The sequence below is a fragment of the Tauraco erythrolophus genome, chromosome 21 (assembly GCF_009769465.1).
Source record: "Tauraco erythrolophus isolate bTauEry1 chromosome 21, bTauEry1.pri, whole genome shotgun sequence".
NCBI lineage: Eukaryota > Metazoa > Chordata > Aves > Musophagiformes > Musophagidae > Tauraco > Tauraco erythrolophus.
Genome location: NC_141485.1, coordinates 725684 through 741325, shown reverse-complemented (window position 1 = coordinate 741325; position 15642 = coordinate 725684). Strand labels below are relative to the sequence as shown.

Genomic DNA, 15642 nt, shown 5'->3' with positions numbered 1-15642 from the left:
TTTACTTAAATATTATAGTACGTGTATGTCTTCTGCCTCCCTCCCCGGATATGTGTGTATACACACACATCCCTTCCCAAGAAAGTACGGGATAACAAGAAAACAAAACTAGACTTCCTTCTGGAAGCTGATAAAGTAACTGAAAGTAATTTTACCTTTAAATCTGTTTAGAACATTGAGCCTACTTCTCTTAAGCAGACTTTTTGGTGTGTAACTGGAAAATATTTATCCATTTGAAGTAAATTTTGAAAACACAGGGTTTCCTTAGTGGTGTTCTCTGAAACAAAAGGTGCTGACTGCTTGTTAGAAGTCTTAGAATAATACTGAATCTTTATGAGTGGGTCCAAAAAAATGCATGCCATCCTGAGAGAGAGGTTCAAGACAGATTAATTTGCTAATTATTTTGTGTCAAAGGGTGGAATATTCTGAAGAATAATTTAAAATTTTAAGCACTGTACATTCTGGTCACAGGCAGTAATCTAACCAAAAGTTATTGTACCATTCTGAAAAACAAAGCTAAGGTTCACTGTCTTAAACTGGGCATTTTATTCAAGTTCAACTGAAGTAAGATTTTTACCTTAAACTGTTCTACCCCAAATAGTTTTCCTTCAAAGATAAAGCCACAACTTTAGTATGTAGATATGTTTGTCACTTTTGTATCCACTCTGTTTTTTATGTAGGATACAGCTTGACAAGTGTATGCATGCTGCTGCAATGTTTGGTAACTTGGAAAAAAAAAAACCTCTTCACCAAACCTGAAATAAAAAGTGTATCCTGCTGTTGACATCTTGAAGCAAAATCTACTTTCCAAATGTATTTATAAAATTTGCTTGGGCTTTTAACAAACCTCATAATCGTAGGTGTTGTACTGCATTGAAGACTTAGGTGTTAGTTGTGCTTCTTTAAAAATAAAAAAAAATCTGACCCAGTTCTGCTCTTTTATTCAGAATTGTGTCTGAAGATACTGTTGTTTGTCTTTTAGAAATCGAGCGATAGCAGATTACCTTCGTTCTCATGGCTATGAAGAGGCATATTCGGTTTTTAAAAAGGAAGCTGAGTTAGATGTGGTGAGTTCAAGCAAGATTCTTCATCTATATTTTAAGTAGAGAGTTTATAATTTTATGGCATTTGCATCCATTCTGAACATGTGTATCTATTATCTACCTGTTAGCTCATGCAGTTTCAGAACCAGACGTGATATACAGCTTATTGCCTTGCCATAAAATTAAAAAATATTCATTGGATGACTTAATGATTTCAGAGCAAAACTCCTACCTTTGTCTTCGGCTAATGACTTCAGCATATTTTTGATGTATTCATTGTTTTTTGTCTAGCTACCACTCAGCTATATGATGCTGAATTTTTCCTGTAATGGCCTTGTAAGGATCCGGGTCCTGAGAGGGCCTAGATGCTTCCAGATGAAAGGTGCTAGAGAACAAAGCTAACAAAAGGCAACGCGAATGTGTAAGAATGGCAATAGAAGATGGTATTAAAAAAAAAAAAGGACAAAACCCCTATGGCCCTTCAGTGGACTAACTCCAGCAACTCCATATAGGACCAGAGCATCTCTCGTATGCGGAGAGACTGAGCGCTGGCACTCTTTAGCCTGGAGAAGAGATTTAGGGGGATCTTATCGTTGTTCCTAAATATCTTATGGGAGGGTGTGAAGATGACAGAGCCAGACTTTTCTCAGTGCTGCAAGTGACAGGATAAGAGCCAGCAGGCAGAAAGTGAAACACAGGAAACTCCATCTGAACATACCATAAAACTTTTTAACTATGAGGGTGATTGAACACTGGAATGGGATACTCAGAGGTTGTGGGATCTCTGTCCCTAGGGATATTCACAACCTCACTGGACACAGTTCTGGGCAGTCTGCTCCAGCTGAGCTTGCTTTGAGCAGGGAGTTTGGCCGTAGTGATCTCAAGAGGTTCTTCCCAACCTGGGCTAGTCACTGCTTAATATTCAGCAGAAGGTGTCTAATTTTAACACATTTAATTTTTGCTTCCTGCGATTGTGTCCATCTCCCCCAGCCCTCCCTTGTAACTAATTTCCTTAACTGTGCTTATTCTTATCACAGAGTTCTGCAGAAAAGCATAAACTTTCTGCAATACAAAACTAGAAAACTAAAGACTCTTCTCTTGTACCAGACTTGAGATGGTGTAGGACTGTGCAGCTTTGGAGGCTGACTTCACATGGCAATGTTTGAGAAACAGGAAGCTTTTATCCTCTCTTTACCATAAAGAGCAAATGGTGGAAGTCTGTTTTGTGGTCGGAATTGGTCGGTAGTTAAATCATTGCCTGAAACTCTTGCATACCAGTTGGTTAACCGTGTAGGAGCAGGGCAAGCCTAAGTAGTTCATATAAGTTGATCAGCTCTGGTAAGCAACTCTGTGTTGTCAGACTGTATGGATGCCAGTGACTTAGTCATTTCTCGAAAATTAATTCTGTCGATTTGCCTTTGTAACAGGTGACTCTTGGCATTGTTTTTAAACTTGCCACTTACTAGCATAGGTGGTGTGCATTTCATCTGAGTTGAAGTTTCTCTGGAGACACCTGGATTAAGTAGTAAACTTCTGTGTGCTGACTTTTGATAAATCCTTGCCTTTCCTTTATTATAAATCTTACGTTGTTCTTTTTCCAAAATGCTTGGTCGAAGTTTGACTTAATTTCTTCAGTCTGCTTCCAGAATCTAATAAATAAGTAGAAATGACAAATTGGAATACCATACTTATAATTGAAAATCCTAATACTGTTCCCTTATCTGCTTTATCCATCAACCTAATTAAGTCTTTTCTTCCCAAAGGTTAAAAAGGTGATCTAAATAGGCTAGATGGTCCCGAAGGAAATAGAAAATGCAGTTGCTGAAAGTTCCACATGACTTTCTTGCAAGAAAATCTGAATTGGATGGAGCTATACTAAAATGAAAAAAAAAAAGTAAAAGGCAGAAATTATTTCAGTAAATTGGAAGGATTCAAGTGTAGCTCTACAAAGAAGGTTTTTCATTTTTTTGTATTAATTATTCCTGCAGATAACTCCAGCTTTTACAAATGCCCCTGAAGTAGTAGGTTAACGTGTGGTCTCTGACCGAGGTAGCCACTGCTCACAGCTTTTATGGAGTAAGCTATGCCACTGTTGTTTTCCCCATGGCTTTGTTAGTCTAATTTAGAATTATTCTTGATGGGATTGTCATTTTATACATGGAAAGAAAGTGTGAAGCATTTAATTACTCTTTTGTGCCTCTGATGTTTGTTCTTCTGTGTTGCTTTTCTTCCTCTTTCTTCTGTTAGTAGGTGGGAGGGGAGAAGAAAAGAGTGCTCCTCTGCCTTTTACAATAACATCAGCTATTCCTTAGACCCCAAATGAGAAAGATATTTAGTAGAAGAAAATTATTCTTCATTAAAATTTCCTTAGAGCTGCAAAATGGGTGCTGATTTCTCCAATAACTGAGGTGGTGTTCAGTAGGGCAGGTGTAGTAGTCTGCTTTCGGGTTCAGTTCCTGAAGTAAAGGTGCAGGGAGAGTGTTCTTCAACCTTGTCTTTGAGAAGGTAACACAGAATAATGCAGTATTATGGTGATAATTCGAAGTTTAATCAATTTTAAAAATGAAAATAAAATCAGAGATAGTTTGGGCTGACTGGTTTTCAAGTGAGATGCAGCGTATGTAATCCTGCTGTGACAGCTGAGTGCAACTTTCAAACAGCGTGTGCTTCCACGAGAGGAAAAGCGCTACCAAGGAGCAGAGCCAGCAGAGCCTGAGCTCCGCAGGTAGGAGCACGTTAGTTCCTGGTGCTCTGCTCAGAGGGTATGAAGAAGGCGGCCGGCTGAGAAACAGTTCCCAGTTCTGTGTGCCTTGGTCCTTGCAGTTGATGTGTGCTGTCTGCTGGGCGGAGGGGTGGGGGGAATCCTGTAACAAAATATGACACAGCGTTCTCGGATATGCAGAGCACTTAAAAAGCTTTCAAGTGATGAAGGTAGAAAACCTGTAAATAACAGTTTAGTTCTAGTTTGGGGGTTTTATTTGCAGAATCTAGCATCATTAATCTGCACTGCTGCAGTAGTTTTAATTAAAAATTATATTTTAAAATGTTTTCCTCTTTTCTGTGTATGTAAATTGTAGCTATTAAAATTTGGAGTGTGCTTTTTCTGTTTAGTAAAACTGATAATAATCTTCTTCTGGAATTCCTTTTTCCGTGGTCAAGAGATTTTTATTAAAATAAGCTGCAGTGAAGAACCATTTCTACAGGCTTTAGAACTAGAATTTATTAATTTATTTAAATTCTTCTCCTCAGAATGAAGAGTTAGATAAGAAGTACGCTGGACTTCTGGAAAAAAAATGGACATCTGTTATAAGATTACAAAAGAAGGTAAGTAGAGATCTGATGGATTTACTTGTATAAAAAGTTACGACCGAAAGCAAATGTTCATCACTGAACAGAATGTTGCACGTTTTCCTTGTCAGACAAATGCAGGGTTTAGAAAATGGTGCCTCAAAGACGAATTTTGAGGACTTGAGTAGGGAAAATAACTAAATCCATGTTGTAGAAAATGTTTTGTCTATCTCGGTGCTAGCAGAGACATCCTCTCAGTTCCTTTTTAAAAATGTCTTGACTTGGGTTTATGGATTGCGTGGGAAGGAAAGAGGTGCCTTAAGGCAGTTTGTGAGTGGAAAGATTGAATAGCTGTCTCCAGAAGGCTTGACTGGTTCAGAAAAAAGGTAAAAACCTGTGCTGCCAGTTGTCTTTGGCCATTATGTTAACGGGAGGAAACCATTAACTCCAGTGCATTAGTGCAAGTGATTCTACTGCAAGTGGACAGTACAAAACTCTTTTTAGTAATGCTTAAATAGATCCAGAGTGTATTAAAAGAAAAAAAGAAAACAAAAACCAGTGTGCTGACAAGAAAGATCTATTGTGAAGGCTAATGTACCTAGGGTTTTATTGTACCTTCAGTTTCTCTGATGTTGGCTCACATGCATGTCATCTCAGGGATACAAAAAATTCTTGCAGAAGTAGCATTCCTTTTTGTTAACACAACCTCCTTCAGTAGTTGGTCAAAGCTCAAGCATACTTGTGCAGTATTTGAGTGGATGCGATTTTGTAGAACTGTTTTTTCCTGACAAAATATTTGGGAAGTTGGAGAATAATAAATTATTAATGATTGCATTATTAAAGAATAAATGATTAATTTATGTTTGATTTTTAGAAATACTAACACTATTGAATGTTGGTAATCAGTGTGGATCCATGCAATCTTTGCTTCACTGTGACTTTGGGAGCCAGTTGGTGTTTGGATTATTAATGAGTGAAGGTGAATTAGATCTTGGTGTAAAACTAGAAATAAACAGTCTCTTTAAAATTCATAAACGTAGGTAATGGAATTAGAATCGAAGCTGAACGAAGCTAAGGAAGAATTTACATCAGGTGGACCTCTTGGTCAGAAACGAGACCCTAAAGAGTGGATTCCTCGTCCTCCAGAGAAGTATGCGTTGAGTGGACATAGGAGTCCTGTCACTCGAGTAATTTTCCATCCAGTTTTCAGTGTTATGGTCTCTGCTTCAGAGGATGCCACAATAAAGGTATGTGTTTGCTACAGAAAAGTAAACTAAGCAAGTCAGAGGAGTGTGATATCAAACCTCACTACTCCAAGCTGGATGTGCATTGTACTGGTGGGAGATTGCTGTAGGTTCTGCTTCAGCTTCAGTAGGGACTGCTCTTTCAAGTATGATGTCCTGAGTAATCTACAAACTTTAGTTGTTTGCTGGTCCAATTAATATCTACAAGAGTATTTTACTCTCCTTTGACTTGAGGAAAAAATAATTAAGCTAGTATCGATTTAGGGACTAGAGAAATAGATAAAGGATTGCTTTTGGGGGAGAAGGGGGAAGAATGTGTTTGCTCAGTAGAGGAGCAGTGGCGTAGTGTACAGAGTGGCGACGTGAGGAGGAGGAAGACAGTTGCCTCAAGTCATCTGAAGGGATTATTTTTTAAGCTGAGTGAAAGTGGTTATGCAGCTGTATTCTTAACTGAAAACTAGTTCTTCCTGTTTATTCTAGATGGGATATGTGAGCCTTGTCAAGTCCCTGTGACTCTCAGTAACTTAAATGGGCTTCATAGGCCTTTATTGCTGGGTACAGTGGCATGAGGAGATCTGTTGTAGAAGGCAAGCAGTTCCTCATTTTAGCGTCCCATGAAGGCATGATCGTGCGTTTTGGTTTGTGCGTTTGAGCGTCGCGGTTTAAGGGAGTTGCCCTGATAAAGGATACGTCTTGTCCTTCTGCGCTGGTTTGGACGTGGTTTGGAAAAGCACTGCTCTGCACACATCGAGTAGCGTATTCAGCAACGTGCCTAAAAATGCAGGATGTCCTACTAGTGGCTGCTGGTTGGAGAAGATGAAAATAAAAAGTGTCACCCAGGTCTAGCTCATGAAAAGCTTCTAGCTGTTCTTGTTTCTGCAGCAGACTGGAGCATAGAGGGTTGGTGGGTTTTGTTCTTCAGGCAGGCAGGGCCCGCTCTGTGTTTGGTGGGTGCTATGGAGGAGCCTAATTCGCTTGGGTTTTGCTCCCTCTTATGGATGCACTGGATGAATTTCCTGATTCTTGGAGCCAAGCTGTGTAGCTTAATTGCTCCCAATGATTGCAGTCTATTGGGATGATGGATTCTTTTTGTTGTTGGGTGGGTTTTGAGTTTGTTTTGTTTAGCATATAATGTAAAATGAAATGTCTAGTTTTGTGCTTGAGACACAAGCTAAAATCTGTAGGAGCCTGTTTTATTTCAAAGGCTTGTTTGCCATTAGATGATAGAAGACTGACTTAATTAGGAGGTGAGAAATGGGGGCTCCGTGCTGTCTTGCAGTTATTAACTGCAAACGTTTATTTAATCTCTGACAAATTCTATAATTAGTAATACGTGCATATCAAACTCTTCAGAGCAGTTTGGATTATCATCTTTAAACCCGTGCATCCTGAATATTGCTCTTCAGTATGCAGAATATTTGCTGTTTGGTTCTGGAGCAGCAGCTGAGTTCTGGAGCCACAGTAAAGCTTGGGAAAGGTGGGGCGGGAGGATTGTTAAAGGTGATGCTTTCCCCACCAGCTGAAAACGGACTGGATTTTTGGAATTAAGGAACTAGCATAGAAAGGGATGGAGAAAAACAGTCTGTACAAGGTGGGCTTGTTCTGTCTAGTGCTTTCTAACTTGATTTTATTTATCTTTAAGAGTATTGGATGTTAAGACTTCTAGATACAATGGAACTTATTTTCCTGCTGTGTTTATAATGCTTTACAGTAGCTGAAAAACAGATTTCAAGATGCATGAATTCAGTTAATTTATAAATAACAAAATCATATTAAAATAATGCTTATTTTTCTGTTAGGCTTTTGAGGGCTGTCTGTCTTTGTCTCTTACTCAATTAATTATTGAATAAGGTGCCAGACTGGCCTGCAGAGTGCAAATGTAAGGCTGTAGAATACAAAGAGTAATAGGCTGCTGTTAACAGATTTTCTGTTCACTTGTCAGGTGTGGGATTATGAGACAGGAGACTTTGAACGAACCCTTAAGGGACATACAGACTCTGTGCAAGATATTTCCTTTGACCACACTGGCAAACTATTGGCCTCCTGTTCTGCTGATATGACCATTAAGCTATGGGATTTCCAGGGCTTTGAGTGCATCAGAACTATGCATGGTAAGGTACAAAGGGAATTGATGTAGCAGTCTGTAAAGTGAAGGGATTTTTTAAATTATTTTTTTTCATCCAGGAAAACTGCTGTTGTGGAAAGGGGGAGTAAACAAGAGTATTGTCCAAAAGAAAGTGGGGGGATATTTTGATGCTTTGAGTGCTTTGTAAATAAGGTATATGTTTAGTGTCTATGGGATGAAATAGCATCTCAGATCTGCTATGCATGATGCTGTGGGAAGCATCCCATAATGATATTGAAACGGAATGGCAGTTAGAGGGCTTTAGTGTCAGAAATTAAATGCTTACTAAACAATGGATCAGTAAAAAATTACCACCTTCTTCACCCTTCCGTTTCCCTGAGGTCCTGCTTCAGGAGGGAAGGAGTTGGTGCGAAAGGTGTTCTGTGCTGTGCCGCGTTCTGCTCCGTGTTTGTCTGGTTGCAGATGAATGTGCCCCTCGCATCCGGCTCAAAAGCCGTGGGGAAAGATGGAAAGTACAACCACCACGGCTATGAGAGTCTAATATTGACAGCAACTATTTTATTTTGTAGTCTTGATGTAAAAGCATTTTTATACTGCTGCTTGTCTTACTTTTAATATCTTCTTGTAGAAGTGGTGAGTATGGAATAGAGAATGTTTGGGACTTAGGAAAATAAACACACACACATACCCCAAAGAAAACTGAAAGCTGTTGACTTTTGTGCCTACAGTTCTTTAGATACCACAGAACACTGTTGTAGAGGAAGAAGAGATGGTGCAGCTGGCTGATAGCAAGAAAATAAAGTAGTGCTGCAGGGGGATTTTTTGGTCTTTAAAGATTTCTGTACAAACACACATGCACTATATGTGTTGTTATGGGCTGGGTGTTGTAACGTGAGCACAGGTGAACCAGCTTCACATGTGCTGCCGGTTACTTCCCTTCAACTCAGTTTCAAGTACAAAGAAAGAAATAGCCTTTTCAGTGAGGAGCTGTGAAGTACCATGCTTGCACTGAAGCTGGTGTTGTCTGACACTTCAGATTCTTGATCAATGGTGTGATTACTTTTTAGTAGGAGTTCACCAGGGGCTTTGAGTTCTTAATGGAAAAAATGGAAATTAAAATTGTAAAGTTGTACATTGTAGGTGCATGGCTTGTGAGATGCAATGTAGCTGCCAATAGGAAAAAAAGAGACAATTTATTAGTGAACTTAATGACTCTAACTTTTTGGAAAAAAGAACATCAGACCTCCAGATAAAAAAAAGGAATCTGTTTAATGCCTCTAATTGGTTGAGAAATTGTATCTACTCTAAACTAGTGATCTTGGAAGATTCATTTCTAGTCCTGACAGTTTAAGTAGGGACAATTGCAGAGCTTAACGACAAGCGTATGAGTTGTATGCAAACTGTTACAGTCAGCCTTGTGCACTGGACTTGTCAAAGAAAGCCTACCCAACAGTGTGTTCTGGATAATGCTGACATTTCCGAAGAGGTAATTCTGGTGTCTGCCAGCCACTTCGGAAAGCTTAAGTTGTAATTTTTTGTAATACTGGAAATGGACAGTCTTTACAGAGCGTGTTATCTCCCTTTGCTTGTGGGGTGAGTAAAATAGGAGCTGAAGCCACACACACGAGCTTGTGAGGAGTTTGTTAAGAAAATGATTCGGATGCTGTTTCCTGACGCAGCATTGTCTTCCTCTCGGATCTCTCGACGGTAGTAGAAGTTGCTGTTGTGTATAGACAGTTGGTTCTTGAATCTGTGCAGTACAGTGTTTTGTTAAAACTGGTATCAGGTGTCTGGAAACATTCAGTTGTTCAGCATCAAGCTTCTGCAGTGAGGTTTGGCATGCTTCTCAAAGCCCTGTTTTCTGCTCAAACATCTGTAGAGTGCATCAGCACGCTGTCATCAGACCTGGCTGACAAGTTGAAAGGCAGTCACTGTAGCAGCTCTCTTCTAAACTACCAGCTTTGTAGCTGTGTAGAAGTGTTGCTTGCAGTGGTGCGTGTCTGGTTTTAAAACACCCTAAAGAAATTTTAAAGGATGCTTAATGTCTGGACTCTGTGGTTTCTAAAAATAGAAATGGTTGTTTCATAAAACCTCAAGTTTACGTGTAAAGATTGTTCCATAAAACATGCACTACTGCTATAGCTACGTGCCCAGGATAAATGAATAGCCAGTCCTGTGTACTCTGTAAAAACTGTTACATTACCACTTAATAAAGGTTTGATTTTTGGTTTCAGGTCATGATCATAATGTTTCTTCAGTAGCCATCATGCCCAATGGAGATCATATAGTTTCTGCCTCAAGGGATAAAAGTATCAAAATGTGGGAAGTCCAGACAGGGTAAGTGCACTTGTGGCTACACGTCAGTGCCTGTACAAACGGAGCGGCAGCCACTGCTCGTGGGAACGTGGGCCACGGCACTCTTGAACGCCAGCAAACATGATTGGAATGGAGGGGTGACACTGTGCCTTTCGGAGTAATTCACTTCAGGATTCTGCCTTCAGTCCTTAAGCACAGGGTTGCAGGGTTTTGTACCAGCTAATTAAAGCTGACTGGCATTATCTTTCTGGGAGCTATTGAGGGCAGAATACTGTAACTCAGGGCCAGGTAGGAATATAAATTCAGTGGTTAACCACAAGTTTAAAGGCAGCATGAGAGGAGGGAAGAGAAATCTCTTACCTGTCTTGACACAGCTCAAGGTGTCTCCTGATTATTATTTTGTTATCTTGCTTGTTTCATTCATCAGTTGTCTCTCAAATCCGTCCATATGCTAAAAGTTGTCGGTGAAGGCTATCTAAATGGCCTGTAAATCTCTACTTGTTCTTAAAATACCTATTTAATGCAAGCTGTCGTGTCAGCTTCATTTTTTTCCCTAAGCTCCCTGCTTTCTACCTTTTGCCAATTCTTAGCTGTCACTTCTTTCTCACTTTGACTTCTTTCCATGGACTCTTCTATGGCCTTGTACATCACCATCTAGGATGGACACGTGCATGCTGAAATATTGTATCTTAACTTGTAAGAGTAGGTCAAGCATCCTTAGATTTCCAAGGCAATGCACGGTGGTTTTATTGCAGTGTTAATTGACTTGTGCTGTATTTCTCTTTTTTGAACAGTTACTGTGTGAAGACTTTCACGGGTCACAGAGAATGGGTGCGCATGGTGCGGCCTAACCAGGATGGCACCTTAATTGCCAGTTGTTCTAATGACCAGACAGTTCGTGTTTGGGTGGTAGCAACAAAGGAATGCAAAGCTGAGCTCCGAGAACATGAGCACGTGGTAGAATGCATTTCCTGGGCTCCCGAGAGCTCGTACTCCACCATATCAGAAGCTACGGGATCAGAGGTAATGCTTCCAATGCTAATAAGTAAGCACATGCAGTAAGATTTTTGACTGTGCTCTCTGTAGAACTTATGGATAGTATTTAGAACAACTAGGCTTTGTTCTCAAAGTGCTTGGCAGATATAGCGGGTGTAAAGAGTGTTTTTTGTTGAGCAGACTTGGTGTACTATTAATCCTCCATCTTGGCTTCACAGGATCCATGCTTTTGTGGTTTTTAATGGTAGGACCCTACCTTTGCACTAATGAAAGTGAGCTTTGGAGAGATGCTCTATTTCTGAGAAGGTTGAGCGTGGGACCACTTTCACATATTTCAGCAAAGAAATGTGGAAGGTAGCTTACTTGGCATAATGTGAAGATTAAAGGATGCTGAGCAATTGCAAGGTGTGAGGGGGAAGCATTGAGTCAGGAATGCAGAAGTGAAGCTGCCTTGGGCGTGTGGCGCTGGAATTAAGCTTTGACTGCCATCTCCTAGTGTACAAAGTTAATGATACGAGAAAACGTTCTTTAAGAAAAATAAATCCCTATTTGTGTGATCACAGATACATCTTCTCTGGTTCGGTTACTAAATCTTTAAGAAATGCTTACTAAAGGTCAGCAAAAATTTCCTTTTAAGGATGACCAAGTGTAGAAGAAATGAACTAGAAATTAATGTCTTAGCTAAAAACCCCCAAGCGTTTCTGCCTTGCCCTTTTCCTCAAAAAGGACACAAATACCCAAGGGGACAAGTAGACACAGTGAAGACAGGGATCTGTCTAGTGATGAATTTGACAGATTATTTCAGTCAAACTTTACTTGCATCCTTATGTGAGACCCTTATAATCTCTTAATGAAAAGTAATTAGAACCCACTTCCAGCTGTTCTCTTCCTCTCCAGTGGTAACTGGGAAGTGGTGTCCCCCTGCCCTCTGCTGGTCTGACACCGGGGAGCATCACTGCGGTGCTCAGTGCTGAGCAGGCGGCCAGTTTGTGTTGACTTCGCAGTGGAAACATTTCGAGTTGAGAACTAAGTCTTTCTTTCATACTTTCATGATTAAAACCAGGAGTGAGTTCAGAATAGGAACCTTTCAAAAATTCTTAAACTTGCTTCGTTACTTTGTATGAAGAATGAGAACACAGAGGTATGTCTGCACTCCCTACTCTTCTGTGCTGCCATGTCTGACTGTACTTGAACTCTGTCTGCTATTAAAAGAGGATGTCTTGCAGTAGGCAAGTGTGGATTCAGAGCATTACTTGACTTGGTTCATCCGCAGGATGTGCAACCATTTCTTTCAACAGATTGTTTTAATTCCTTCTGTTTTTTGTTTGTTTCTCCTGGCGTTGGTAACAAAATGCCCGTGACTCAGCTTTGGCACTGCGTGTTTATTAACTGTAAGCTGTCATACCATCTAATTTTTCTACTGAGAAATAGCACTCAGACCTGGTCTGCTTCTTCCCTCCTCTTCCCCCCTGCCACATATATGCCGTAACCTGAAACATAATTTTCTGTAGACTAAGAAGAGTGGCAAGCCTGGGCCTTTTCTGCTGTCTGGATCCAGAGACAAGACCATTAAGATGTGGGACATCAGCACTGGCATGTGCCTTATGACACTTGTAAGTTCGTTGGTGTTTTTCTCATGGTCATGGCTGCCTGTATAAAACCAGTTTTAATGGAATGCCTTACCTGACATGTTTATGTTTTCAAGAGAAGTTATCGAAAATACACGGTTTTAATGACTTCTGTTTCAGATCCTGTCATTGCTAAGAAATACTAAGAATCTCAAAATATACAGTATAAATGCAGGAGTACTGCAGTGTAGTTTTTGTGATGAGAAGCTTGGTTTGCGTACAAAAACGCTGATAATCATCTGAATTCTGTAAAACGTCGTGTTTGTCCAACGCCTTGTCTTCCCACAGGCTGGGGACTGCCGTTCTCCGGCCTGCGGTCGGGCTGGGCTGCATGGTGGTGCTGGGGTGGGGAGCAGAGTCGGTGCAGATCACATGAGAACTTGTTTGTTTGCCCTCAAGGACAGGAACTGGCGTTGTTGGTGCTGCTGATATAGATGTAATAATAGAAACTGAAGATAAACTTTGAGTTCTAGTAGGCTTTAGAAAGCTAAATGCTGTCCCTGCAGGAACTCAAGGAGTCACTCTGTTTGCCATAGCATGAATTTCAGGATGCTTAGCCGTAACACACGCATCTGCTCACTGATTTCTCCTTGTGCACAAGGTGGGCCATGATAACTGGGTACGTGGCGTTCTGTTCCATTCTGGGGGAAAGTTTATTTTGAGCTGTGCTGATGACAAGACTCTCCGTGTCTGGGACTTCAAGAACAAACGGTGCATGAAAACCCTCAATGCGCACGAACACTTTGTTACCTCTTTGGGTAGGTATTGCTCGGCAGTGCTTACTGCAAGGTACAGAGCCAGAGAGACAGATTTTTCTCCATCTTCACCAGCTGAATTTGAGCACCAAGCTAGACAGACGTTTACGTTTTGGATTCCAGTGAAGTTTTGTGCTATATGTATTTTAATCAAATAAGGACAGACGTGAATTTCGTGTGCTGGATTTTTCCACCCTGTTGCCAGTGTTGCACACTGGATAAAGACATTAACTGCCAGGGTGCTCTGGAACCTTTCATCACAGAGTGTGTAGACATTTGGGGAGTGCTGTATTGCAAACGCCTGCCCAGCAAAAAAAAAAAGGGGGGCGGGGGGGGGTGAAAGCAAAACGGTCAGACAAAAATATACTTTGAATTCCTAGGCATTCCTTTTTGGTATTAGCAGATCTTGGTGGGTGTTAGTTCCCTCCTGCCCTGACAAAACCAAAGCAAACCAACTCCTCCCTATTCAACAAAGCGTGCTGTACTCTGGCATCTTTGCTGTTTCTTCCTCTGCTCCTCTGGCGTTCTGTAGGTGCTTCAGTAGAGCTCTGTAAGCTGGTTTAGCAGCGGGTCTGGAGTTGGCTGCTAAGATTTCCATCAAAACGCAGTGTTTCTGACTTCGCTCTGAAATTGAAGACAGCTGATCAGAAAGGAGCAAAGCAAAGTTAGGAGTTGAAGAGCATTACACTGTTAGCATAGGTTGGCAACTTTAGAATTGGCTGCTGCAGTTGGCAGATTGCTTTGCTGAACCCTTTCTACACCAGGAGGCTTTTTGATTCCTCTTGGTTAAACCTCCCAGTACTGTCTGCTGGCCTGGTGCAAAATTGATTTGGGTATATGAAATACTTGGGGGTCTCCTGAGACACAGTACACTTTACTACTTTTTTTTTTTTTAAATGCTCGCTCACAGCCTGTACTGTCTACAGCAAAAAGAAAAAGTCAAGTTCTTGACTTCTGGTTCTTGAATACCTCTTATGTAAATACACGAAGTTCTGTCTTCTGGTAGTGTTCAAGGGTTTTATCAGTTTGAGATGTTCTGGACTGCTCTCTGCTATAACTTTATTTAAATTTTAGATTTCTCTGCCACGGAAGCCCCTTTATAACTGAACTGAAAGCAGATTTTTCACACTTTACAAAATTGTAGCATGAGAGAATTTGCCTTCAGAACCTACAGGCATGATGAGCTTTGAAATGTAGTTTCTGAGCTGGTATCAAGTTTTTTGAAAGCATAATGATGTGCAGTGAGAGTGGAAAATAGGGAAGTTTTGGATTCATTCTTAACATAAGCTTTTCTTTCCTCGCAGATTTCCACAAGACGGCACCGTATGTGGTTACTGGAAGTGTAGATCAAACAGTAAAAGTGTGGGAGTGCCGTTGATTGAATTCACATTGACCCCCTTTCCTCTGGATGCACTCAGATACCATGGTTACCCATTGAGCTCTGTTTAAATAAATATTGTCCTTTCATGTAAATTATTCTGGATGTAGATTGAGCTTATTAAATGTTACACACAAAGTATTCATGCATGGTGAATCCAAATTGTATACTGTAAATTTACATACGTTGTCTAGAAGTACCATAGGTTTAAGAACATGGGCTGGCATTGGTCACATCAGACCGAGGAAGGCAGAAGCTGGATAATTGAAATAGGGCACTTAACTGAATAGTTGACAGTGTCGTTCTACGTCGGATAATTATACCTGTTTTTCTTTCTGCTGTCTGTTGGTGCCTGAATTGGTGACCTCATTTGGGAAAAGTTTTGTAGGGCTCTTTCAGAAATGTGTATCTATGTAACATCACTTAAGTGTGCTTAATAAATCTTCTCTAAGAATACTAGATAATAAGGCTGCGATTCAGAATCTTCTGAACCTTATATGTAATTAATGGAAATTAATTAAACTCTGGAATACTTGTCATGAAACATTTGCCAAATCAACAGAATACACTTGTTTTGGCCTCCTATCACACAAGGGTTGGTATATTTATATAACTAACTGTAAACCTGAAATAAGACAACAAATCTTAGTAGCAGCTGATGTGATAAATGTATTTATTTTTTATTTGGTCATTCAGTGGCTAAGCTGTGCTGTTAAACTAAGTTTAAGTGTTTTTTTGTTTGTGTTTTTTTTGTTTGTTTTATTTTGTTTTATTTTTTTTTTAAATGCTAGACGAACTTCCAGGAGGAGTTGTCCATCCATCCCACTAGAATTTAGTGATCTAATTTCCACTAGAGCTTAATCTCCCAAATGACTGCCATGGTACAGCTTGCTGTTTGCTTTCAATGT

At 40.3% G+C, this 15642-nt stretch overlaps 1 protein-coding gene across 3 annotated transcripts in view; it reads left to right on the top strand.

The window, feature by feature from the left end:
• PAFAH1B1 (platelet activating factor acetylhydrolase 1b regulatory subunit 1) overlaps nt 1-14875 on the top strand; it is a 32961-nt gene extending 18086 nt beyond the window's left edge. For all 3 annotated transcript variants that reach the window (XM_086624899.1, XM_086624900.1, XM_086624901.1), the window contains exons 3-11: nt 983-1067; nt 4293-4367; nt 5372-5578; nt 7518-7686; nt 9896-9998; nt 10772-11000; nt 12485-12586; nt 13203-13359; nt 14661-14875. In XM_086624899.1, the coding sequence (XP_086481025.1) occupies nt 983-1067; nt 4293-4367; nt 5372-5578; nt 7518-7686; nt 9896-9998; nt 10772-11000; nt 12485-12586; nt 13203-13359; nt 14661-14734 (1201 nt within the window). In that variant the 3' untranslated portion in view covers nt 14735-14875. The remainder of the gene's footprint in view (nt 1-982; nt 1068-4292; nt 4368-5371; nt 5579-7517; nt 7687-9895; nt 9999-10771; nt 11001-12484; nt 12587-13202; nt 13360-14660) is intronic.
• Nucleotides 14876-15642: the final 767 nt, after the last annotated feature.